Source organism: Leucoraja erinacea, chromosome 9 (assembly GCF_028641065.1).
Source record: "Leucoraja erinacea ecotype New England chromosome 9, Leri_hhj_1, whole genome shotgun sequence".
Classification (NCBI taxonomy): domain Eukaryota; kingdom Metazoa; phylum Chordata; class Chondrichthyes; order Rajiformes; family Rajidae; genus Leucoraja; species Leucoraja erinaceus.
The window spans coordinates 38978250-39005920 of record NC_073385.1 but is presented as its reverse complement, the minus strand read 5'-3'; the positions used below and the strand labels follow the sequence as shown (position 1 = coordinate 39005920).

Genomic DNA, 27671 nt, shown 5'->3' with positions numbered 1-27671 from the left:
ACAGAGAGAGAGGGAATGCAAGGATTAATTGAAATTAGAGAAATCAAACCACTGGGTTGTAAACTGCCCACAAAGTATACAAACAAAATGTTTGTTTGCCCAAAGAACCAAACAAAATATGATGTGCTGTTCCTTCAATTTGCACATGGCTTCACTCCAACAGTGGAGGAGGCCCAGGACAGAAACGTCAGTATGGGAATGGGAAGGGAAGATAAAATGTTTGGCAACCAGGAGATCGCATAGGACAAGGCGGACTGAGCATAGATATTCAGCGCAACGATCGTTTAGTCTGCATTTATGTATAAGACCGATATGTAGAAGTCCACACGGAAAACAACGGATACAGCAGATGAGGTTGAAGGCGGAGCAAGTGAATGGCCGCACTTAATTGCCTAGAAGGCTGCATGCGGCCTTTCCCCACCCCTGACCTAGTGAATATTTACAGTATTCCCTGTTTTTATTTCACATTTTATTTCATTGAAAAAAATGCCGCGGCCTAGCTGAGGTCTCGAGTACGCGGAGACCATCGAGCATGAAGGAGAGTTACGGACCTCCTACGACCTTGTGACGACCATGCTGCGAGTACGAGTCGAGGGCAAACTCGCCAGAACTCGCCAATTAGGTCGCCCAAGTGGGACAGGCGGTAATGGAGAAGGTCCAGTACATAAAGGCAGTATGGGAATGGTTAACAACCATGAGATCCAGCAGGCCTTGTGTACCAAGTGAAAATGTTCAGTGAAACAGTTGCCAAGTCAAGGCTTGGTCTCGCCAATATATACAGGAGGCTACATCAGGAGCAGCAAACGCAGTAGGTGAGGTTGGAAGTGGTGCACACTAACCTCTGTCCCACCTGGAAGGACTGCTCGGATCCCTGGATGAAATGTGAAGGCGGCGGAGGGACAGGTGTTACATCTCCTGTGGTTGCAGGGGGAAATACCTGGGGTAGGGATGAGTTGCAGAGAGCGTAGCCTCTGCAGAAAGTGGAAAGGAGTGGGATGGGAAGATGTGACCTGGTGGCAGAAATGTCAGAATGTAAGTATGATTGAATTCACAGGCTGGTCTATCCAGTGATAAGACAGTCCTGACATCCCAGGAATCAGTCTGGTGAACCGTCTCTGCACTCCCTCTATGGCAATAATGTCCTTCCTCAGATTTGGAGACCAAAACTGGCAATACTCCAGGTGTGGTCTCACCAAGACCCTGTACAACTGCAGTAGAACCTCCCTGCTCCTAGGGAATGAAAGCTAACATACCATTCGTTACCTTCAATGACTGGTGTACCATGAGGCCACCATTTAGATAATAGTCTGCTTTCCCGTTTTTGCCAGAGGGAAAGAGGGAGTTAGAGCAGAATTAGTAGACACTAAGGTTTCATGGGTGACAGCAAGGGAGGAAAAGCGTTTACTAAAGAAAGAGGACACCTCGGATGTCACTAGGGTAACAATGGTATTAGTGAGCTCAGAAATTGCAAAGTTCCTGCTCCTGACTCCTGCTCTGTGCCATGCTTTTCAGCCCTTCAACTGGGAATGTACATGTGTGCTGAGACACAAGAGACTGCAGATGCTGGAATCTGAAAAATAAAGTGCTGGAGGAACTCAGCGGTTCAAACAACATCCATGGAGGGAAATGAGCAGATGACGTTTCCGGTCCCACTCTTTTTTTGCTATACTTGTGGCATTGGATGAGGATCAGATTTTTCTAATCTTTCGTCTTAGCTTAGTGAAAAGTGAAAAGCAGTTCGTTGGTCAGGATTCAGGAATCTTGTATCTAAAACTGACACAAATACTGTGTCTTCTTTCATAGCAGGATAAAACAATATGGGGAACAAGTTATTAATCGCAAATATTCTCATTTTTGCAGAGTTTTAAACTTAACGTAGACAGTCACTGTGCACTTAAAGATGCTGTGGTGGAAGAGGGACAGCAGCTTCTGGAACTCATTGAATCTCACAAATCAGGTGAGTTGCTAAAGCAAGTAAAGATGTGAGATGTTGGCTTCAATTTACATCCACATTTAATTTGGTGATGATTTGTATGTACTTTGATAGTTTACCGAGATCAAGTCTATGTTTTTGAACCTCTGTGGCAGATTAGAAAATCAGGTTTCACCCAACTTTTCATGGCATTAGTTTTTCCAAGTCAGTTATTTATTTTACCTTTATAACTTCACTGCTAGTATAAAATATACTGAATAAACGTGGGGGTGACACATAACTTGGATATTCATGAAGAGTTCGTTTGATGCAGAATGAAAGAGCAGTATTACACCTCGCCATCACTATTCAGAAGCCTACATTTACATAATCTTTCAAATGCATCTGCATGTCAGAAAATACCTGTATTTATTTCACAACTGCTGCAGAATAGCTCCATCCGCAGCAGAATGAACTGCAGACAGCATTTTCCTGGAAAGTATAGTTTTATATACTTTTTCTCAATCAAGAAGAATAAAAATTGTACAGGGCACATAGCTCAGGACACAAGCAAGGCTGCCAGTCAATTGCTACCTCACCCAATGACCAGGAAAGGAAAATGGTTTGGTTTATATTAAACAACAAAGATTCACAAATAAACCAGATCTAGTGGTGCTTAAGGAAGAATTGCAGATGCTAGAAAAATCAAAGGTAGACAAAAAAGCTGGAGAAACTCAGCAGGTAAGGCAGCATCTATGGAGCGAAGGAATAGGCTACGTTTCGGGTCGAGACCCTTCTTCAGATCTAGTGGTGCAATGGTTTTCTGGTAACACTTATTTAAATTACATTTAGGTACGATCTATTTGACCGTACAAGTGGATAGAGGCTGCTGGGCATGCACGGTGATGGAATGTAGCACATAATGCTGGTATTCACATCACTTATTCACCTGTACTATGCAGACATGGACAATGGAGTATGCTTTGTACATTGGAGTAGGATTGAACAAGTTAAGAGATTGTGGCACATCGTTAAACTTCTAAATTCTGCTAATCTTCTAAGTAGTATATTCTCTGCATTTTCTCCTAGTGATTGCCCTCACATCTATTATCCTTCCTTGTAGACAATGTCCTCGGGACCAGAGGTTATTTGATTCACAACCACTGCAGAAAAAGACACCCTTAAATTATCTGGAGAAACTCAGCGGGTGCAGCAACATCTATGGAGCGAAGGAAATAGGCAACGTTTCAGGTCGAAACCCTTCTTCAGACGTTTTGGCCCGAAACGTTGCCTATTTCCTTCGCTCCATAGATGCTGCTGCACCTGCTGAGTTTCTCCAGCTTTTTTGTGTACCTTCGATTCTCCAGCATCTGCAGTTCCTTCTTAAACCCTTAAATTATCTACCTGATTAACCATCACCATGCTCCTATACACAATCCTCCAATCATCTCCTTAAATCACCTTCCCATCTGATTGCCAATCCAAGTAATCTCCCTCATGACAACATCACAGGAGTGGTTGAACCAGATATACCTCATAAGCTTTGAAAGGGCAAGTTACTGGCTGAGGGAAACAATGAAAATAATATAATGTCCTACATTATGAGTTTGATCTATTGCCGACTGATTTTTAAAAAAATAACTTTATTTATGACAATTATTTCTAAGATAGAGATATTTAAGTGATCCTTCCATGAAAGAGCATATGAAGCAAAACTTAACAGTATGGAATTTGAAGAAGTTGGAAACAGAAATAGGAGGATGTGATTATTTTCACAGCTGAGTGCAGACAGGGAGCAGACGGTGCAGAGCCACAGTGAGAAAAGGGAGATTAAGTTAGGTAGGGCAATGAATTGCCTCAGTAGTAGTGTGCTGCAGAATTAGATAATTGGAGAAAATGTTTTGCACAAAATTCAAAGACAAATTGCCATACTGTGAAATTAGATAGAATATCTCTATGATAAGGATTATTTAAAATAATTAATGTTTAAGAAAGAACTGATGCTGGAAAAAATCAAAGGTAGACAAAAGTGCTGGAGAAACTCAGCGGGCGAGGCAGCATCTATGAAGAGAAGTAGGCGACGTTTCGGGTTGAGACCCTTCTCCAAAATAATTTTGGAGGTTAAGACAAAGAGCAATTACTGAGGTTTTTCATTGCAATGATAGTTTATTTTGCTCTATAAGTTTTAGTCTTTTCACTCACCCTTTGGTTAGTCAATAAAAATAAATGATATTGCTGTACAACGATATAGATTGGGTAGACAGAATATTTTTCTCAGGATGTAAAATCAAATACTGGCAGAAAGAACTTTAATGTGAGAAGGCTAACTTTAAAGATGTGCAGGGCAACTTATTTTTTATACAGAGGTTAGTGAGTCACAGTAACGCACAGCTGGGGTTGGTGATAGAAGCAGATAGGGTAGTGGCATTTAAAAGACTTTTGGATAGGCATATGGATTTTAGGCAGAGGAGGGATATGGGTTATGTGCAGGTAGATAAATGATGGTCTTACCATCATGTTCAGCAGAGACTTTGTGGGCCGAAAGATCTGTTCTTGTGCTGTACTATTCCATGTTCTATAACTGTGTCTACTCACGCACAACACAAATAAAGCAGTATTCAAATTCACCTTGACATGGGCAGCCCAGTGGGACAGCTGGTAGAATTGCTGCCTTACAGCTCCAGAGACCCGGGTTCAATCCTGACTTCAGGTGCTGTTTGCATGTTCTCCCCGTGACAATGAGGGTTTCCTCCGGGTGCTTTGGTTTCTGCCCACATCCCCAAGACTTGCAGGTTTGTAGGCTAATTGGCTTTGGTAAGTTGCCCCAAGTGTGCAGGGAGTGCATGAGAAAGTGGCATAACATATACAGTGCCCTCCATAATGTTTGGGACAAAGACCCATCATTTATTTATTTGCCTCTGTAATCCACAATTTGAGATTTGTAATAGGAAAAAAAACATTTTAAAAAATCACATGTGCTTAAAGTGCACATTGTCAGATTTTAATAAAGGCCATTTTTATACATTTTGTTTTCACCATGTCAAAATTACAGCAGTGTTTATACATAGTCTCCCCATTTCAGGGCACCATAATGTTTGGGACACAGCAATGTATCATGTAAATGAAACTAGTCATGTTTAGTATTTTGTTACATATCCTTTGCATGCAATGACTGCTTGAAGTCTTCGATTCATGGACATCACCAGTTGCTGGGTGTCTTCTCTGGTGATGCTCTGCCAGTCCTGTATTGCAGCCATCTTTAGCCTATGCTTGTTTTGGCCCGGGCTAGTCCCTTTCAGTTTTCTCTTCAGCATATAAAAGGCATGCTCAATTGGGTTCAGATCGGGTGATTGACTTGGCCATGCAAGAATGGACCATTTTTTTAGCTTTGAAAAACTCCTTTATTGCTTTAACAGTATGTTTGGGATCATTGTCTTGCTGTAGAATTAACTGCTGGTCAATGAATTTTGAGGCATTTATTTGAACTTGAGCAGATAGGATGTGTCTATACACTTCATAATTCATTATGCTACTACCATCAACAGTTGTATCATCAATGAAGATAAGTGAGCCATTTTGGGCCAAGGGGCCTGCTTCTAGGATGCATCTCTGAACCGAACTAATTGTAAGACAGGATCAGAAGATGACAACAATACTTTTCCAAATTCCATGGTTAATTGGAAGTTAGAATCAATTTATTGCAACTAAAAAAAACATACATATACATCATGCTCATACTTCTGGATTGGAGAAGCACACAATGAAATGAAGCGCAGTAATAACTTTGCTCTCATTTAATTAGCCACTGATTATTTAACCTGTTTGTTGTGCAGCTGTCAGGACTTATTGGCTTGACATGCAACCTGATTTAATGTCAGTGAAATTATAGGAGAGTAATATTTGATAAGATACAATTCCCTGCATTGCAGCTACCCTATAGATTCTCCAGGACCCAGCACATTGATGCAGTCATAAAGAAAGCCCACCAATGCCTCTACTTCTTTAGGAGATTGAGGTGATTCGGTATGTTGATGAATACTCACTTGAACCTCTACAGGTGTACAGTAGAGAACATATTGACTGGTCACGCCATAGCCTGGTTTGGCAACTCAAATGCCCTGGAACCAAGGAAATTACAAAAACCGAAGATAGACACAAAATCCTGGAGTAACTCAGCAGGACAGGTAACGTCCCTGGAAGAAGGGGTACTGCTCTCCACACCATCAAAGCGATCTACAGGAGGAGCTGCCGCAAAAAGGCACACAACATCATCAAGTATCCACACCAGACTGGCCACACTCTCATTTCACTCCTGCCATTGGGAAGAAGGTAGAGGAGCCTGAAACCTGTAACATCCAGGCTCAGGAACAACCTCTTCCCAACAACCATTTGGCTTTTGAACACTTTAAACTTCAATAAACCACATGCAGCCTTGATTACACCAGGGACCTTGATTTCGTTTTTGCACTGTGGCATTGGGGATGGCACCATGTTCAGCAGTGGCAGCCACACAAACTCACCTGATATATTTGGTCATCTCAGACTTGCGTCACTCACTCACTCTCCTCCTCCTGGGTTTTATAGGGAGCAGGTTGACGAGGTTCAGGTGGCGAAACCAACATCAGCTAATTGGACTCAGCTGTTACGAACGATGCTGGAGATGGGCCCCTCCAGGCCTGAGCCAGTAATAGGCATCAGCGTAGCATCCAAGATAGGGGGCACTGTCATATGACTTTATTAAAAAAAATTATTGGTAGACACATAGAAACATAGAAATTAGGTGCAGGAGTAGGCCATTCGGCCCTTCGAGCCTGCACCGCCATTCAATATGATCATGGCTGATCATCCAACTCAGTATCCCGTACCTGCCTTCTCTCCATACCCTCTGATCCCCTTGGCCACAAGGGCCACATCTAACTCCCTCTTAAATATAGCCAATGAACTGGCCTCAACTACCCTCTGTGGCAGAGAGTTCAAGAGATTCCCCACTCTCTGTGTGAAAAAAGTTCTCCTCATCTCGGTTTTAAAGGATTTCCCCCTTATCCTTAAGCTGTGACCCCTTGTCCTGGACTTCCCCAACATCGGGAACAATCTTCCTGCATCTAGCCTGTCCAACCCCTTGAGAATTTTGTAAGTTTCTATAAGATCCCCTCTCAATCTCCTAAATTCTAGAGAGTATAAACCAAGTCTATCCAGTCTTTCATCATAAGACAGTCCTGACATCCCAGGAATCAGTCTGGTGAACCTTCTCTGCACTCCCTCTATGGCAATAATGTCCTTCCTCAGATTTGGAGACCAAAACTGCACGCAATACTCCAGGTGTGGTCTCACCAAGACCCTGTACAACTGCAGTAGAACCTCCCTGCTCCTATACTCAAATCCTCTTGCTATGAAAGCCAACATACCATTCGCTTTCTTTACTGCCTGCTGCACCTGCATGCCTACCTTCAATGACTGGTGTACCATGACACCCAGGTCTCGCTGCATCTCCCCCTTTCCCAATCGGCCACACCATTTAGATAGTAGTCTGCTTTCCCGTTTTTGTCACATTTATCCACATTATACTGCATCTGCCAAACATTTGCCCACTCACCCAGCCTATCCAAGTCACCTTGCAGTCTCCTAGCATCCTCCTCACACCTAACACTGCCCCCCAGCTTAGTGTCAACCGCAAACTTGGAGATATTGCCTTCAATTCCCTCATCCAGATCATTAATATATATTGTAAATAGCTGGGGTCCCAGTACTGAGCCTTGCGGTACCCCATTAGTCACTGCCTGCCATTGTGAAAAGGACCCGTTTACTCCTACTCTTTGCTTCCTGTTTGCCAGCCAGTTCTCTATCCACATCAATACTGAACCCCCAATGCCATGTGCTTTAAGTTTGTATACTATATAGTTTTTGTTGCTTATTATGGTATCTATTCTGGACTGTTTACAGACCTGTTGTGTTGTAACAAGTAAGAATTTCATTAATCCATTTTGGGACATGTGTCATTTGAACATTCTAGACTCTTGACTAAATTATTGCTTCAGGATTGCAGAAACTGAACTACTTCACTCCAAGGTTGTGCTAAAAGTTACATCAAATCACATTGCAAAAATCAGTGTTCAAAACTGTATCTTACAATATATTCTGTATGAAACATGATTGGAGATACAGTTCTATTACACTTGGTCCCTGCTGAGAACCAATTTGAGTTTAGCCCAGAACAGATGAGAATGTTTTCTTCCAGCACCCAGATGTTTGTGATGTCTTTAAATTAATTTATTTTCAATAGTCACAATCTTCTAAGTCAGCACAGCTTCTATCAATCTAAAGCATTATAGCTGACTTGATAGTGTAAGACCCCAAAGACCTGTCTTCAAGAGACTGAAATGCTCTTGATGCTGTATTGATTAGTATAGCAGGATGCCATTCAGAAGTTTGCATTGAAGCAAATCACTGAAGCAGAACAGTGAACAAAATGGTGTTAGTTTTCAACAGGAAACATAATTGTAGAAACAAGAAAGTGTTTGTAGTCAGAGTATTAGATGCCACACTTTCTGTAACTCTATAAATTTGTACTTAATTTACAAAAATGAGGATGTTTTTTGCGAAAAGTAGCCTGCTTACTTTTTAAAGGCAGCAAGTTCAGAAATAGGGTTTTTCTGCAGGTTTCATACAGCTCGATTAAATATTCATGTGCGAATACAAATTACAAAATATTGTCACGACTGTGACATTAGTTAGTTGAATATTATTAGCTTTTGTGTTGCAACTGATGTGTGCTGATATCTGGTTGTTTTGCTTTGAAGGATTGAAAGACATGCTACAGATTATTGCAAGTCAGTGGCAGGAACTACAGAAGCAAATCAAACGCCAGCACAGTTGGATTCTTCGAGCCCTGGACATAATCAAAGCAGACATATTGGCAACTGATGTAACTGCACATGGTTTAGAAGGTACTGGGAATCCCAAGGTAAGTCAGTTCAATTTGTCAATTACATTAAAAAAATCTGAAAGACTTCAACTGTATAGCAGCTTGTTACCATAGCTCTTTTGTAAGACCAAAAGGTTAGAACATTTCAGAAATAGAAGCAAAGTTGCAACACAATGTACATATAAAAGGCACACATAATCATTAACAATAGCTTTTCCACACAACATGAGAAATGGATGTGAAAAATTCGAAGGATGCCGATCAAAGGCTTTGATGGCACAAGGTAACAGACCAAAATTGAACAATTTAAGATTTAGTTAATTAGTCATTATTCCTCCATAATCTTTCAGATGCTTTATTTTATGATTTTGTACTGTGCACTTCATTGAATTTATTTTCTTCTATCTCCCACTGCTAGGAAAGTAAGTTCACATGAGTTTAAAAAAAAAATGAAAACAAAAATCTTCATGCCTTTAGTCATTTTTGTTCATGTGTAAAAATAGCAAAAGGTTAGCAGGGAAGTGGTTAAGAATGCAAATGGCATTTTGGTCTTTATTCCAAGAAGGTTGGAGTTTAGAAATGGGGAAATGTCACAATACACAGGGTACTGGTGAAATCAAACCTGGAGTACTATGCACAGTTTTGGTTCCCTTATTTAAGAAAGGATCATTGATTGATTGATTGATTGATGTACTGGCTTTGAATACAGTTAAATCATGGTCAGGTGGGAATGATGAACAACCGCCATGAGTGGCTGAAGAATGTGGCTAGATCTATGTTCATTGGAATCAAGAAGAATGAGGAGTGGTCCTATTGAAACATGTAAGATCCTAATGGAATATAAAGTAGATGTCAAGAGAATGGCGAATGAGAGGACAAAGGTACAAGATTAGGGGGCTGTCATTTACAGTCGAGGTTTAGTTTAATTTAGAGATTCAGCGTGGAAACAGGCCACGCCTTCCAGCCAAAAAACTTGTCCCACACGCCTCCTTTAAATTTTACCTCTCATCATCTAAAGCTGTGGCCTCTAAAATTATGTATTTAAAGATATGGAATGTTAATTTTTGAAAAGCAGTAACTTGTTTTTTTGAGCAGTGATGGCTGGTCAGCAAAACTGTTAAATATTAAAATATTAAGCAATAAGGCTTTACTAATTTCGGTTTTATATTGTGTTCTGAAGCATTCTGCTAATTTTGTGGTCACTTCTCATGTTGAAAAAATGAGATTATAATAGTAACAGATTGTTCTGACCATAAGCCCTATTATCAGTTATATAAATGCTCAAAGTTCTTATAAAATATGTTAATATTTCTATTTGTCGCTATTAATCTGCACCTCATTTATCACTGTTGATGATCCACTTGTTCTTCATGCTTGTAACCAAAATGTTACCAGTCACTTTGTTGACTATGCAACTGATCTTGTCAGTTAATCTTGATTCACAGCCCTCTCTATGAAGAAATGATTCCTCTTCCCAGTTGTGAATCACACATCTCTTATTTTGACTTTCAGTTCCAGATTTTCTAATTCCTGGAAACAGTCTCCTCATACGAAACTCGAGACACCAGGAAATGCAGACCAGGAATCTTGAGTGAATCACAATGTGCTGGAGTAACTCAACGAGTACCTGACCCGCTGAGTTACTCCAGCACTTTGTGATACATTCACATTAAATTCTATGTATTTCCGCACAATTGTCCTTTTTCTTTAACCCTCTGGGAAGTATTAGTAGAGTTTCCTCTTCGGACATTCCGCTCTTCCCAGAAATCAGTTTAGTGAATCTTTGTGTAGAAAGGAACTGCAGATGCTGGTTGTCCTGCTGAGTTACTCCAGCATTTTGTCCTGTCCATCTAGTGAACCTTTGTTGCATGTTCTTCATTACAAGTTTTCTCTACGCTTCTATCCATTTGTATTAGAAGTTAAGTTCCATTTAATGGAATTAAATTTTACAGAGGTTGCAAGTGATTTCCTTCCTTTCATCTGCTCGGCCTTCTTTGTTAACTCTAAACATGGATCACATATTAACATGCCAGTGTGGGACGTAGGTCCCGAACTGAAGTGGTGACCCGTAAACGAGCTCCGCTGAGGATGAGGCCAAGTCCTCTTTAGGAGCAGTCCGGATGCCCAGCAAGACCCACAGCAACTCGTCCATCCAGTCCGGGTCGGAGAGTCGCGCGTTCAGCGCTGCCTTGAGCTGCCGGTGGAACCTCTCCACCAGTCCGTTAGCTTGCGGGTGATAGGCCGTGGTATGGTGCAGCCGCACACCCAGCAAGTGAGCCATGGCAGACCACAGCTCGGAGGTGAACTGTGGCCCCCGGTCCGAGGAAATGTGCGCCGGCACCCCAAAGCGAGCAATCCAGTGCGCGGACAACGCACGAGTGCATGTAGCTGTTGACGTGTCAGCCAAGGGTATGGCCTCCGGCCACCGCGTGAAGCGGTCCACCATCGTCAGGAGGTGGGTAATGCCCTGGGGCGGCGGGAGAGGCCCCACAATGTCCACGTGGAGATGGTCGAATCGCCGGTGAGGTAGACCGAACTCCTGGAGGGGCGCCCGGACATGGCACTGGATCTTCGCCATCTGGCACGGAATGCAGGTGTGAGCCCAGTGGCCAATCTGCTTGCGCAGACCGTGCCACATGAACCGAGCGGCCACTAGTGCCATCGTCGCCCGGATTGATGGGTGAGCCAGCCCGTGGATAACATCGAAAACCCTCCGGCGCCAGGCGGCAGGGACGATGGGGCGCGGCTGACCGGACGACACATCGCACAGGATCGTTGCCCCTCCAGGACCGAGAGGGACATTGTCGAGGTGATGGCCGAGATGGCAGTCCTGTAGGCGGGCATCTCACCGTCCGTGAGCTGCGCGTCCGCCAGGGCAGAATAGTAAATTCCAAGCGCCATCTCGAATATGGCGCAGATGGCGGGGCGGGACAATGTGTCGATCATGCGGTTCTCTTTCCCCTCGACGTAGCGGATGGAGGTGTTGTATTCGGAGATGTACGCCAACTGCTGCTGCTGTGGTGTGGACCAGGGGTCGGAAACCTTCGCCAGGGCGAATGTGAGTGGCTTGTGGTCTGTGTAGGCGGTGAGTGGGCGGCCCTCCAGGAAGTAGCGGAAGTGGCGCACTGCCAGGTACAGAGCCATGAGCTTGTGATCGAATGCGCTGTACTTAGTCTGAGAACGGTTGAGGTGCCGGCTGAAGAAGGCCAGGGGCCGCCAATCCCCATCCGTCAGTTGTTTGTTCCAGCACGGCACCAAGAGCAATCGGAGCATCTTCGCGCGGGTGCACCAGCAGTACGGCCCGAGCAAGGGCCTGCTTCGCGCTGTCTAATGCTGCCACCGCCTCGTTGGTCCACTCGACGTCCTTACGCCCACCTGCGAGAAGTTGATACAGTGGCCACATGATGTGGGCCGCGGATGGCTCAAAACAATGATAAAATGCCACCATCCCGCCAAACTCCTGCAGGCTGTGCACAGTGTATGGACGGGGAAACTGACGGATGGCGTCGACCTTGTCCGGCAGGGGAACCGCATCGAGGAAGTCGAATTGGTTTACCCCAAAACGGTACTTGGCGAGGTTGACAGTGAAGCCATCCTCGCTGAGCCGCTTACAGAGCTGCCGGAGGTTGGCGCAGTGCTCCTACTGTGAGCAGCTGGCCACCAGGATGTTGTTGAGGTGGACGAAAACAAACTCGAAGCCGCGACACACCCCGTCCATCAACCGTTGGAATGCCTGCGCATTGTTCTTAAGGGCGAACGGCATCCGCACGAATTCATACAGCGCGAACAGCGTGATGATTGCCGGCTTGGGTACATCATCCGGGTGGACCGGAATCTGGTTATAACCCCGTACCAGATCCACTTTGGAGAATATAGTAGCCCTGGCCAAATGGGCGGAGAAGTCCTGGTTATGGGGTACGGGGTGCCGATCTGCGTTTGTTGCGGCATTCAGCCACCGATAATCCCTGCAAGGTCGCCAGCCCCCGCTTGCCTTAGGGACCATGTGGAATGGGGACGCCCATGGGCTGTTGAAAGGGCGGACGGTCCCCAAGGACTCCATCGTGCGGAACTCCTGCCATGCCAGACGTAGTTTATCCGGCGGCAGTCGGCGTGCTCGTGCGTGGAGAGGTGGGCCGGTAGTTGGTATGAAATGAACCACCCCGTGACTAGGGGTCGATGACCGAAACTGTGAGGTCAGGATATCCGGGAACGCGGCCAAGATCAGAGCGAAGCGGGAATCCACGGACGACAGGGGGCGTCCCACCGGCTCATTTAATCGCAATGTGATCGGCTACATCGTGGTGGCGTGGAACAAGCGCTGACGCCTGACGTCCACCAGGAGGGAATGGGCCTGGAGGAAGTCGGCACCGAGCCAAGGCTGGGAGACGTCAGCGATAGTGAACCGCCACGAGAAATGGCAGGAGTCGAACACGATCGGGACCATGTGCACCCCATACGTGCAGATGGGGCTGCCATTCGCCGCGGTGAGGACGGGCCCCCGCTTACCAGAACGAATGTCGACCAGCGAAGGGGGCAGGATGCTCAGTTCTGTCCCGGTATCGACGAGGAAGCGGCTCCCGGAGCGCCGATCCCAGGCGAAGAGGCAGTGAATCTGGCCGGCCGCCACGGGGCCTACTGGCAGCTGGCCCAGGCATTTCCCATGAACGTGCATGGCTGGCGGCATTGCCGTGCTGCAGCACCCCAACACTGGTGGTAATAGCACCAGCGCCTCCTGCTTGTGGCGCTTGGGGCTTGCTGGTGCTGGCCTGCAGGCGCAGTACCTGCCATGGCCGTGGGGGGCAATCTTACTGGCCTCCAGGATGCAGCTGTCACTCCTTCCACAGCTCCTCCGCCCCACCAGAGGAAATCGGGAGCTGCCAGAGTGACGTCATCAGTGCGCGCCGTCGTCCAGCGCGTTGAATCATCAGGGCGGGCTATCCATAGCGCGTTGGCCCACCTACCAAAGGCCCTGATGTCGGCGAAGGAGGTGGCCGTGAGTTGCAAGTGGATGTAGGCCGGCAGCAGATGCAGGCAGGTGTACTCAAACATTACGCAAGGCGTGTGCCCATCTAGGAGCGGGACCATCTCGTTTAGGAGGCTTGATGGTTGCTGGTCGCCTAGGCCCTCCATATGAAGTAGCCTGGCAGCACGCTCCATCCTGCTGAGGCCCTAAATCTGGAGCAGGAGCTCCTGAAGGCCGCGGTATTTCTCGGTGGCCGGCGGGGCTGCTTGGAAGTCTGTGACCTCTCCGCCCGTGTCCTGGTCGAGGGCCCCTACCAGATAGTAGAAACGGGTGTCATCGACCGCAGGTTGAATTGGGCCTCCACCTGCTGAAACCAGATGTGCAGCCGGGCGGTACAGTAGATGGGTAACTTCACCGAGACTGCGTCGAGAGACCGGGCTGGGTCGGCATTTGAGGTGGAAGGACGGGCGGCTGTCTCCATCATGATGATAATGGAGCGTCAGGGGTCACCAATAGGTCCCGAAATGAAAGCGAGGAGCCAGGTGTATCGGGAGGTACCTTTTATTATGTCCTTCTTGGTATCAGAGAAGTCCGCAAGAGGAAGATGGCACCCAATTGCCTTTTATCCCTCCAGCTAAGGGCCGCCTCTGGACCCAACCATTCCCGTTTGTTAGTTGAGATGGCCCGACCCTTGGTAGCCGCCATACCAGGATATTCAGACACCATTACTCAGTTATTTTAATTGCCCTCTATGGAAATATATCTCTCCAATTATTTGTTGGCTCTCTACTAAAACAAATACAAGTTTGTGGCTTGAAAATTGTTGAAAGGTTTATATGGAAAGGCTGCTTTTAAAAAACGTTTGACAGAAAATAATTTACCCAGAACGAAACGGTAAATTGACTGCAAGAGTTGTGAAGTACCAGATATATATAACATTATTGAACATAGAAAAGTACAGCACAGGAACTGGCCCTTTGGCCTGCAATGTTTGTGCTGAACATGATGCCTTGTTGATGTCGTGATGTGCAATGATCTTTGAGTTTATAGGGAGACATGTGTTGTCAAACAAAGTGATCTTTATTAAGTTAACACAAAACAGCTCTCAGAACCACAACAAGGGGCAAGGGCCCCAACTGTTACCAACAGTATATATACCCCAGGGGGGACCCGTGACCCGTTCTTCCCGTCAAACCAAGTCGAATGACACAACCCCCAGAGTCGAGGGTTCGCCCCACGAGTGGCTAACCACCAGGGACCGCCACAGCACCCCCTCCCCCCCCCCAGATCAAGAAGCACGGAACCGAAAGAGAAGACGAACAAGGCGGCCAGACCTTGTGCATACATCCCCACGCACAGGGGACATGCCCAGTACAGACAAACGTGGGAGTGCCCGGGACAGCAGACACCGCTGACGACAAAGCTGGGCCACCTGCACTGGTTCACTAAGGTCCAAATGGGCCGGCTCCAAACAAGCCACAGACACAATCTCACGCCGACCCCCCCCCCCCCCCCATGTCCAAAACAAAAGTAGTAGGCCCATGCTGCAGCACTTGAAACAGACCCTCATATGAGCTCTGCAAAGGTGACCGTTGGGCGTCGTGGCGAAGAACGACATACAAAAAATCCTTTAGAGCCGGCGGCCAATGGGAAGGAGCCATGCCATGGCGAGACGTCGGGGCAGGAAGCAGAACGCCGACCCTCTCCCGCAAACGGGCCAAAGCAGATGAGGGTGGCTCCAGGGTCACACCAGCAGCCGGAATAAATTCCCCGGAATGGTAAGCGGAGGACGAAGAGGACCAATTCCACAGAGGACGAAGCCAAATCTTCTTTCGGGGCAGTCCGAATGCCCAGCAATTCATCCATCCATTTGGGACCCGTGAGGCATGCCTTCAGAGCGGCCTTATGATGGCAATGGAACTGCTCCACCAACCCATTAGACTGGGGATGATAGGCCGTCGTATGGTGAAGCTGTGTCCCCAACAGGCGAGCTATCACAGACCACAGTTCTGATGTGAACTGCGCCCCCCCCGGTCTGAGGAATGTGGATGATCAGCCATGGTCACAATGAATAGCGGTGCTGGCTCAAAGGGCCGAATGGCCTACTCCTGCACCTATTGTCTAGTGTCTATTGAAATGTCCAATGGGACACCGAAGTGAGCAATCCATTGGGCAACGAGGGCACGGGCACACGACAGAGCAGAAGTGTCAATGAGCGGAATGGCCTCCGGCCACCGTGTAAAACAATCCACGACAATCAGAAGTGCGTGACACTCCGGGATGGATGCAGCGGCCCCACGATGTCCACATGAATATGGTCATAGCGCCGGCGAGGCACTGCGAAATACTGCACCGGCGCCCAGACGTGCCGCTGCATTTTAAATGTCTGGCACGGAATGCATGCCCGGGCCCAACGACCAACCTTCTTCCGCAAGCCATGCCACATAAAACAAGCAGCCACCATCGCAACCGTCGCATGGATAGACGGGTGGGCCAACCCATGAATGGCGTCGAAAACCCGGCGGCGCCAGGTGGCCAGGACAATGGGCCGTGGCTAAACCGTGGAAATATCGCACAGGATCGTACTGCCGGTGGGACCTAACGGCACATCGTCCAGCACCAACCAAGAAATCGCGGTACGGTAAGCAGGCATCTCCTCGTCCACCAGCTGCTCTGTGGCCAAGGCGGAATAGTCTATCCCCGGGGCCACGCCCCAGCGGGACAGTGCGTCAGCAACCAGGTTACACTTGCCTGCAATGTGGCGGATGTCGATCATGAATACCGAAATCAACGTGAGCTTGTGCTGCTGCCGAGCAGACCAGGGATCCGAAACTTTTGCGATGGGAAAGGTGAGGGGCTTGTGGTCAGTAAAGGCAGTAAAGTCCCAGCCATCCAGGAAATAGCGGAAGTGTCACAGCTAAGTACAAAGCAAGGAGCTCCCGGTCGAAAGCACTGTACGCATTCCGCAGGGTGAAGCTGGCGACTGTAAAAGGCGAGAAACCGCCAGCGTCTGCCGAGCAAATGCTCCAGCACACCGCTGACCGTGGAATCAGAGGCATCCACCGTCAGGGCAGTGGGGGCATCGGCCCGCGGATGAACCAGCACGGCGCTCGAGCCAATTGGCCTCCTTTGCACCATTGAAAGCTGCCACCACGTCGTCATTCCACTGCACGTCTCGCCGCTTACCAGTTAGCAACTGAAAAAGCGGCCGCATGATCCTGGCTGACGCCAGCACAAAGCAATGATAAAATGGGACCATCCCCACGAACTCCTGAAGGCCCTACACTGTGGAAGGCGGCGGAAACTGGTGAATGTCCTCAACCTTGTCCGGAAGCGGAACAGCACTATGGTGAGTCACTCGATGGCCCAGAAAGTCAATGGAACTGAGGCCAAGCTAGCACTTGGCGAGGTTGATGGTGAGACCGTGCTCGCTGAGGCGCTGACACAACAAATGGAGGTGGGCACAATGTTCTTGCCGAGAGTGGCGAGCCACGAGAATATTGTCCAGGTAAATGAACAGAAAATCAAGTCCCCGACCCACGGTATTCATCAAGCGTTGGAAAGGCTGCGCGGCATTCTTAAGGCTGAAAGGCATACGAAGGAACTCGAACAAACCAAATGGGTGATAATAGCCATTTTAGACACATCCACCAGTCGCACAGGTCAACTTTTGGGGAAAAAAACTTTGCACCAGCCAGATGAGCGGAGAAGTCGCGGAAGTCGCGGGATCGGATAACGATCCGCGATGATGGCGTCATTCAGGCGGCGGTAGTCTCCACAAGGTCTACAGCCCCCGGACACCTTCGGCATTCAGCCACTGTGAGGTAGGATCGTCCCAGTATTATATAGTTCTGACATTTCCAGACTGGGCAAAATTACATATGTTGAGATACCAAAATGGGGATTCCTAACATGGAGATTGGGAAAAAAAATACATTCCGTTACCTTTTTACTGTAATTTTAATGTTTGAGTTTCCTATCAGTGTTTTAATCTGTTAATTAATTAATTTTGAATTTACCATTTAAAAAATTATTTCCAAGAGTTTTAATGTTTTTTTTTAATATTCCGTGTATCAGGGGTATTTCAAAACTCTTATGGGCCTGTCCTACTTAGGTTATTTTTTAGGCAACTACAGGCGAATAGTTTGTTGCCACTTGTTCGCCGGTGGTCTCCTCAGTCACGCAAAAAGTCGTAGTGTCTTTCTGGTCGCCGCTAAATTTGTAACATGTTGAAAGATTTTCGGCAACAGTGGATTTGACACCAATGAGCGTAGCTTGACTTCTACTGACGTAGGTGCTGACGTAGGCTGTCGCCAGGATGACATAGGTTGCCACCGGTTTTTCGGCGACCTGCTACCACAATGACAGTCGCCGGCTGTTGCCTAAAAAATCGCCAAGTGGGACAGGCCCATTAGACTCACAGATGTTGACATTGAACATGGAACACAGAACATTCGACACAGAAACGGGCCCTTATAACTATGCTCTCTAGCGTTCGACATTTCCACCCAGCAAAAAGGTCTGAGCATCTATCCAATATATGCCTCTCAACTGGCCTATAATTCCCTGGATTCTCTCTACTTCCCTTCTTAAACAAAGGAACAACATCGGGCCACATTCCAGAGCTCCAAGAACTCGCCAGTGTCTAGAGAAGAGACAAAGATTCTCGTTAATGCCCCCACAATATCCTCTCTTGTCCCTGTTAATAACACAGGATATATCCCATCTGATCCTGGGGACTTATCCACAATGCTCTTGAGGAGCTTCAGCAAGACCTCCTTCCCGATCACGCACTGTCGCAGTGTTTCCACTTTGAAGGAAATCACTTGAAATTCGGGAAATTCTGGTTGTCTTCAGGTAATTTTAGGGAAATGAAATAATTTTGGGAAATTTCCTGGCACGGTAAGCCTTCCCCAAGTGCGACTGCCACCCCAACTGCGCACGCATGGAATCCGGGCCCACTGCACATGCGCGGGGAGATGCCAAAGGGTCCAATCAGGCCCACGGGATGATTTGCGGGAAAAAAGTATGTACCTGTATATTTATGACCTGCGCAGTTGGGGGAAGCCCGTCAGCCGTGTTCCATTTGAAAATGCCGCCGATGACGCGGTAGGGACGCCGACTCCCCGCGCATGCACAGTGGACCCGATATCCGCGCGTGCACAGTTGGGGCAGCAGTCGGACATGCGTAGTTGGGAAAGGCTTACCAGGCCAGGAAATACCATCAAATTCCAGGTAATTTGGAATTATTTCAGGAAAAATAAATTTGAGCTGTCGAAGCACTAAAAACTGTCATGGCATATTTGTATTCTCCACACTGAACTCGCTGTCCTTATCCTCAATGAATACAGGTGCAAAATACTCATTTGGAACCACACCTACATCCTCTGACTCCAAGCATAGATTTCCTCCTTTATCCTTGAGCGGTCCTACCTTCCGGTCACCCTCTTGTTTTTAACATACTGTACTTGACAAGAGACAAGGTCCTGTCCCAAACATTGTATCCTGTCAAAGACTATTGGGGTAATCCAGAACTGAAGATTTTGTGGCATGCTGGCTATGTCCCAGGCCCTGTCCCAGCTGAGGCCTCATGCTGCCTCCACAAACCACTCCAGGGCAAGTAATCTCTTATCTGTACCAGATTAGTGGCAAGGGAAGAACATGGCAGTCGGGTGCAGGGAGTGTGCCAAATAGAGCATAATTTTGTCCAATATAATTCCCAACCCATGATAAATTCAGAATTAGTTTGTCTGTAGTTACTCTATGAATTAATAACAGTATTTACAGGGCCACTTGGGAGGGAAGATGAAGCATTCCTCTAAATGGTTGTCTTTCCCCTTCCCCCTAAACCATAGATTACATTAATTGCTGTCATCACTCACCACTTCATCATGATTTAGCTTCTCCCTCTAGTCTCACGTTTTGCTCTGATAAGGTAAATGTAACAATGTTTTCACTATTACCCTTAAATCTGCCCAAGATTTTGTGGAACAAATCAATCTTCCAAACAAACATTCAGCTGACATACTAATGATTATAAATTAATGGCAATAGAGGAACCCATGCTCAATTTATTGATACTTCTTAATGTTTTCATAACCAAAGATATAATTGTGTCTTTAATCAACCCCTACAATCTAATGTTTAAATGTGAATGGTTAATTTTATTTTTTTTAAATCTTGAATTACCACAAATCATCTTAATTTGAAAATTTAATCTCTAGTTGTCTCCATTATCTCGTTAGTTGTGGAAAATTAACAAAGAATGACAGGGCATCTTTGCTATTTATTTCTGTGAACAATGTTTGGACGATGAGAAATTGGATCTGTAATACTTGCCATTTATGGGCCAAATTGACATTTCATGCAGATACATATGCACACACACCTCAGTTACCATTCATGAGAATTGTGCAGAATTGTCTGACCATGCAGCGCATAACGCTGATTTTACTCAACATTTTGGAGTTCAACACTCCAAGTAACACTCTCACAGAGCTATAATATATTGCACCATGGAAACGGGCCGTTTCGACCACAAATCAGACATCGAGCATCTTTCTACAGTAATAGAATTTTCCTCTCACACCTTCATCAATTCTTACTACCATCATTCTGCTGCCACTCTACCAGTTCTCCTGCCATCCACTTACACATGGCACAATTCACATTCATCAGTTAACTCCTTTGGTGGGCTGATCCAGAAGACTAATGCACACGATTAACAGTAGTTTGGTAATATGGATTTAAAACTATTTTACTCTTAGAAAACAGAGGGTGCTACTGCAAGAGTGTTATTCTAGCTGGAGATCTGTGACCAGTGGAGTTCTGCAGGAATCTGTGCTGGGATCTCTGTTTGTGATATATACAAAATGAGTTGGATGTAGATGGGTTGGTTAATAGGTTTACAGACAATGTCAAGTTAGAGTTGCAGACTGTAAGTAAGGCTGCACAGTATACAGCGTGATATAGATCGGCTACAGAAATCAGCATAGAAATGACAGATGAAGTTTCATAAGTGACAGGAGCAGAAATAGGCCATTCAGTCCATCAAGTCTACTCCGCCATTCAATCATGGCTGATCTATCTTTCCCTCTTAACCCATTCTCCTCCCTTCTCCCCATAACCCATGATACCCATACTAATCAAGAATCTATCTCTGCCTCAAAAATATCCATTGATGGCCCCACAGCCATCTGTAGCAATGGATTTCACAGATTCACCACCCTCTGACTGAAGAAATTCCTCCTAAAGGAGTGTCCTTTAATTCCGAGGCTAAGACCTCTGGTTCTAAACTCTCCCACCAGTGGAAACATCCTCAGGCCTGTCTGAAGCATAGATAGGGTAGACAGTCAGATTAATTTTCCTAGTTTGCCTGATAACAACTGGGAAGAAACTGTCCCTGAAACTGGTTTCACGTGTGCACTACATGGTTGCAGTAAGAAGTTCATAATTTAATATTACAACCCCTTTAATATGAAAGCTACCATTCCATTAACTTTCTTGAATACCAGCTGCACCAATGTACCAGCTGAATGTGTTTCATGTACAAGATCCCACAATTCCGTTGTGCTCCAGTTTGCTGCAGTTCCTTCTGTTTCTTATTATTTCTTGCATTAAACCTCATTTGCCAACTTTTTAACCACTCACGTGACCTCTGGATCTTTTTCTCTGTACTGCAGTTATCCTCCTCACAGCTTGCATACCCCCCTCCTTTTTTAATATATACAAATGGCTACATTAAATTTGTTTCTGTTATTATAACATATTGTAAACAGCTGCATGTTCTGTGTCACAGTGGTGCAACGATAAAGCTGCTGCCTTACAGTACCAGAGACTCGGGTTCGATCCTGACTACTGGTACTGCCTTAGCGGAGTTTGTAAGTTCACCCTGTGACCTCATTTATCTCCGAGTCAACCTGTTTCCTCCCACATCCCAAAGACATGCAGATTTGTCGGTTACTTTGCAAATTGACCCTAGTGCGTAGGATGCGAAAGTCGGATAACATACACCTAGTGTAAGGGATGGTCAATGGTGATCATGGAATCGGTGGGCCGAGGTGCCTGTTCCACACTGTATTTCTAAACTAAACTAAACATCCCACAGCTTAGTTTGCCAGCCTGAAAATTATCCTCTTATGTTTCCTCGCTGTTTCCTGCTAGATAGCCAGTCCTCTAATATATTACTGCCAATTACATGAGGTGTGATCTTGTGAAGTAGCCTTCTGTGTGGTACTTTGTTTAATGTATTTTGAAAATACAAATAACTTACATGTACTGGTTCCCCTCTATTCATGCTAATTCATACTCTGTCACTGAACCATAAACAACTTCCCTGACATAATTCAGGTTGACTCCACTTGATTGGATTATGAATTTCCAAATGTTCAGTGATAACTTCCTTCATAATTGATTCGGATATTTTTCCAATAGAAGACATTGTGCTAAAGAAATAATTGCTGTATGTTGTTTGCCTGTTTGAATAAGGGATCACCATTTCAATGTAAAATCTCCAAACCAAATTTAGAAGTGAAATCATACCATATTGGAAAAAAAAATTAAATATTTGTCTTTTGCCTCTTTAATTGCTCCAAGAAATTGCAACTTATGTAGTGGCTGGTTGAAGTCAAGGTGTTTCAATGGTTCAGCTTCATCTTCAACTCTTGTGGTGCAGTTCTTCACTTGAAGTCTGCACTCTCCTGTGTTTTATGTACACCATTGATTCCTTGTTCAGATTAAATTTCTGCATGACAGTCTGAACATTTTTCACATTGCACCTGCCTTTTCAATGTTGCAGCATCGCTTTAAGTAAAACAGGCTGGATTTAATTGGCACTAGCAAATTATGACATTGCCCCCCTGCTGATGTGTGCAGCCAATCAAACATGCAGTAGGTGCTGGCTGCAAGGATAAATCATTATAATAAACAGACAACCCGCAACTGGTGTACAACCTACCTTACATGAAGGGGAGCTGGTTAATTGCCCATCATTCTCTGCCCATTTTTGGAAGCTTTCCAATATAGCAAGGCCTGCTTAATGTTGCAAGTTTACTGTAACCTATATATTTTCATGCTTAAGAATGTTAGTTCTTTTCAGAATGTTTTGAATGTGACATCCTTGGCAGAATCAAAATCAAATATCTCCATTTATTGATTTTAAGTATACAACTTGCAACTGGCGTAAAATCATTGATGTAATGTACAAAATTGAAGGTTTGGATTTTGGCCTGATCCTCTTGTGGGTATGGTAATGGTGGAAGACGATAAAATAGACAGCAGGAAATAAAAGATATTTGTCTTTTGGGAGCTTTGCTTGTGATGATCATGCTACGAAGTGACGCCAAGTGCTAATGCAACACTGGAGTGATAACGACTTTGATAAATGCATGCCTTTGAGTTCATTACAGCAAGTGAAGGCCAACTTTAAGACAACAAAATAATGACCTAAACGTCTGAATCATATCAGTCAGATTCATGAGCTAACATCAAATTAGCAACTGCAGCACCTGAGGGTACAATGAACAGGATACAATGAAACAAATAAAATGCAACTTCTCAGAAAATATACAATTTTTAGAGGACTGGATTTAATGGAAATGACTATAAATCCTCTTCTCTCGCATTGTATTAAAGGTTGGTGCTTATACTGCACAACCACATTCCATAATGGTTTGCAGATTCTGTCTTGTTTCAAATGGTAGATTGAATCAATATTTCTTTTGAAGCCATTTGTTTTAATTTGTTGCATAGGAAAACTAGAGGTCATCAAAATACTTGCTTTTAGACAATAGACAATAGGTGCAGGAGTAGGCCATTCGGCCCTTTGAGCCAGCACCGCCATTCAATGTGATCATGGCTGATCATCCCCAATCAGTACCCCGTTCCTGCCTTCTCCCCATATCCCCTGACTCTGCTATTTTTAAGAGCCCTATCTAGCTCTCTCTTGAAAGCATCCAGAGAACATGCCTCCACCACCCTCTGAGGCAGAGAATTCCACAGACTCACCTTCTCTGTGAGAAAAAGTGTTTCCTCGTCTCCGTTCTAAATGGCTTACTCTTTATTCTTAAACTGTGGCCTCTGGTTCTGGACTCCCCCAACATCGGGAACATGTTTCCTGCCTCTAGCATGTCCAAACCCTTAGCAATCTTATATGTTTCAATGCGATACCCTCTCATCCTTCTAAACTCCAGAGTGTACAAGCCCAGCTGCTCCATTCTCTCAGTATATGACAGTCCCGCCATCCCGGGAATTAACCTTATAAACCTACTCTGCACTCCCTCAATAGCAATAATTTTATTGAACTTGTAACAACCTTGGTATTTCCCCAAATTATATTTAATGCAAAGGAATTTAAATATATATATATATTTACTGAAGCAGATATGCCCACTCTGGTTCTAAATCAGATTCCAAAACTGAATACAAAATCTTGTATTTTCGTAACGGTATAGGCTGACACCATTTGGCTTCTCAGGTTAATGTTGATTCTTAGAGCAATCCTATCATTTCAATTGCCCTATCTTTTCCCTTCACTTCTTTCTAACCACGCATGTCCATTAACCTGCTTAATTCTCCCACCAGCCACCTTCACTTGGGGGTAACTTACAGTGGGCAGCTAACCTACCAACCAGTTTCTTCAGAGATGCTACCTGGCCTATTGAGTTACACTAACACTTTGTGTCATCTTTTGTAAATCAGGACACCTTTGGGATGTGGGAGGAAGCCACAGCACCTGATGGAAACCCAACCCACATAGCAAAGGGAGAATGTGCAAACTCCACACTGGGTGTCATGATCAAATTGATCATTGAATATAGAGTCATAGATTTGTACAGCAGTGAAATGTGTCCTTCTACCTACCTTGTCCATGCTGATAAAGGTGAGATTTTGGGCTACACCTATTTGCCTGGATTTGGCCTATAGCCCTAATAGGCCTTTTTCACGGGGCGACTTGACGCAAGATGTAGCCAGAGTGAAGTGGTCGTGGTCTAGCACGATATCACACGATATAACGGGGGGGTAGACAAAGAGTTCCCACGGTACTCGGCATTTCTGTTATTTGTGCGAGTGACTTGTCCGTCTCCCGAGCTTTCCCGTTAAATCTTGAATGACATTGTATACTGTCAAGTGTAATTAAATCGTCACGTAGCACAAATTATGTCACTTTTTTTTTCACACACTATAAATATCCTCCCTTGGTTGAATTGGTATATACACACACAAAGCAGAGTTTTACTGTGTATGTGGGAGACACAGATGGAGTGAGCACAGTTACTCGGTCTTTACTGTGTGTGGGAGAGGGGGAAAAATAGACGTACACTCACAGAGGCAGAGTCTCTCAGCCTGTGTGGGAGGGAGAGAGAGAGAGGCACACACAAGGTGGATGTGAAATCTCACCTGCCTGTTTCAGTGACAGACACCCGCCGCCAGTAAATGAAGACACCCCCATCTGTCTACCCCTCTCCCCTCGACTCACCCACCTTTCCCTCCCAACTCCAGTCCCGTCCCGACCCCCTGGGAAACTGAAGGGAGCAACAATTAACTGCTGCCTTCCCGCTGAGTTAAAGAGTTCCCACGGTAGTAAGACGATCTTAGTTGCGCCCAAGTTTAAATTTCCAACGTGTGTTTCAGAGTAAATCAAAAACTGGCTGAATCAGCAAGTTAGACACAAAATGCTGGAGTAACTCAGCGGGCCAAGCAGCATCTCTGGAGAAAAGGAATAGATTCCATTTTTGGTCGGGACCCTTCTTCGGGATGATTGTAGGGGGGAACTGGAAACAAGAAAAGACCGGGTCAAATCAGGGCCAACAACAGATGACCTCCGCAGGGTATTTTGAAGAGGGGTCCCGACCCGAAATGTCGTCTAACCCTTTCCTCCAGAGATGCTGCCTGACCCACTGAGTCACTCCAGCACTTTATGTCTATATTTGGTTCCCTGATATGCCAATTGTTGGCTAGGGATAGTGTGATCCCAAGAGGGAACCAGCGTTGCAAACCTTTGACTGTTTAACCGACATTTACTGCATGGGTGAGGGGGGGGGGGGGGGGGGGGGGGCAGGAGGGGGTGGGGGGGGGGGGAGAGAGAGAGAGTGTAAGTTACCTAAAATTAAATAATTCATTGTTCATAGTGAACACAGACACAAAATGTTGGTGTAACTCAGCAGGTAAGTCAGATCTGGGAAGAAAAACATAAAAAGCTGGAGTAAGTCAGCGTGTCAGGCAGCATCTCTGGAGAAAAAGTATAGGTGGCGATTCGAATCGGAACCCTTCTTCAGACATCCTAATCAGAATTGAGTCTGAAGAAGTGTCTCGTCCCGAAACATCACCTATTTTTCTCCAGAGATGCTGCTTGACTCGCTGAGTTACTCCAGCTTTTTGTGTCTGTCTTCATTTTAAACCAGCATGTGCAGTTCACTCCTTTACACGGGTATCTGGAGAACATTGATTGGTAGCGTTCCGGACCCTGCTTCGGAAAGGCATCGATCGCTGGTCGGCGAGGACTCCGAGCTGTATCTCTCAAAGAAGTACATGTGAAAAATTTCTCACGGACCATAAAAATGCGGGACCATTCAGTAAAGTCCCTTTTAAAGATTATAGTTATTTTCTTGAATCACATTAACATAACTCATGAATAAGTTGATGTCCATATGCGGATTCAAATCTTTATTTTTTAAATTCAATCCCACAGAAGACAATTTTTACTCACCTTCTGTCCCCTCTGTCCAGCTTCCGGGTTCACCGTTCGCAGGAGTTCCCACGGTACACGCAAGAGTCAGTACGGATATCGCACTGGCCACTACGTGCATATAATGTTGCAATATTCAACCACAAGTGTACAAGTCACTCTTGGAGAAATTCAAGCTTGTTTGAATTTTCTCCCGAGTCACCAAGTTACACGAGTACCTGCCGTTAGCGCCACGGTGGTCCACGAATGCCGTACGGTTATCGCAAGAGGTTCCCACGATGTTCAACTTTGGTTAACTCTTGCGTCAAGTCGCCCCGTGAAAAAGGGGTTTAAATGTTTCCTATCCATATATCTGTTCAAAAGTCCTAATTGAATCTGCTTCTGTAGCTTCCTCTGATAGCTCTTACCAGATACAAACTATCTGAGTGGAAAAAGTTGCCCTTCTGTCACATTTACCCTCTTGGGGGAAAAAGACAGTGACTCACCTTATCCCTGCATCTCATTATGTTGTATACCTCAATAGGTTCATGCCTCAGCTTCCTATGCTCCAAAGAAAAAAATCCCAGCATGTCCAAACTCTCCTGGGTTTTCAATCCCCTCAAAAATCTGACACTTCATGCAATCATTTTTGCCTATTCATGTAAATACTTTTGGGTACTTATACCCGATTATTTGACAGGCAAGACTCCATGACATTTCTGCTTTTGGTTCTTCCCAAAATAAGTTTATTTACCTAAACCATTCTATGCCATGGTGAATTGACTCTGATATCTTTATTTAGTGCATGTCTTAAAATATTATGGCTAACATTCATTGTCATTGATGTCCTAGTCACATATTTTCTTGCTGGAATATCTCGCAGTTTACTCAGGTTGCTCAGTGGCCAGTTTTGGTTGAACACAATTGATTAAATCCAAACTCTCCAATATATCCAAAGTGTACCTAAAAAGCCTGCTGTGTTTGTCAAACAACATTCCATCAAGTAAACTGTAAACTGTATTTGAACATTTACTGCTCCAGAGAAATTGGCTTTAAGCATAAAAGCTTTTGTGTACATTTGAAATACAAATCTGCATTCTTGAATAGACTCAGATTTCTTCATAGGAATAGACAAGGAATTGAAACAAATTTATTTCTTTAAAAAAATCAGTTTCTTTACATATAGGAATTATAACAAAAAAACAGAGAA

General features: G+C 45.2%; 1 protein-coding gene across 2 annotated transcripts in view; it reads left to right on the top strand.

Annotated features, from left to right (window-relative positions):
• The window catches only part of akap6 (A kinase (PRKA) anchor protein 6), a 370946-nt gene that overhangs the window by 158246 nt on the left and 185029 nt on the right, over positions 1 to 27671 (top strand). For both annotated transcript variants that reach the window (XM_055640567.1, XM_055640568.1), the window contains 2 exons: positions 1861 to 1957; positions 8710 to 8873. In XM_055640567.1, coding sequence (XP_055496542.1) covers positions 1861 to 1957; positions 8710 to 8873 — 261 coding nt within the window. The remainder of the gene's footprint in view (positions 1 to 1860; positions 1958 to 8709; positions 8874 to 27671) is intronic.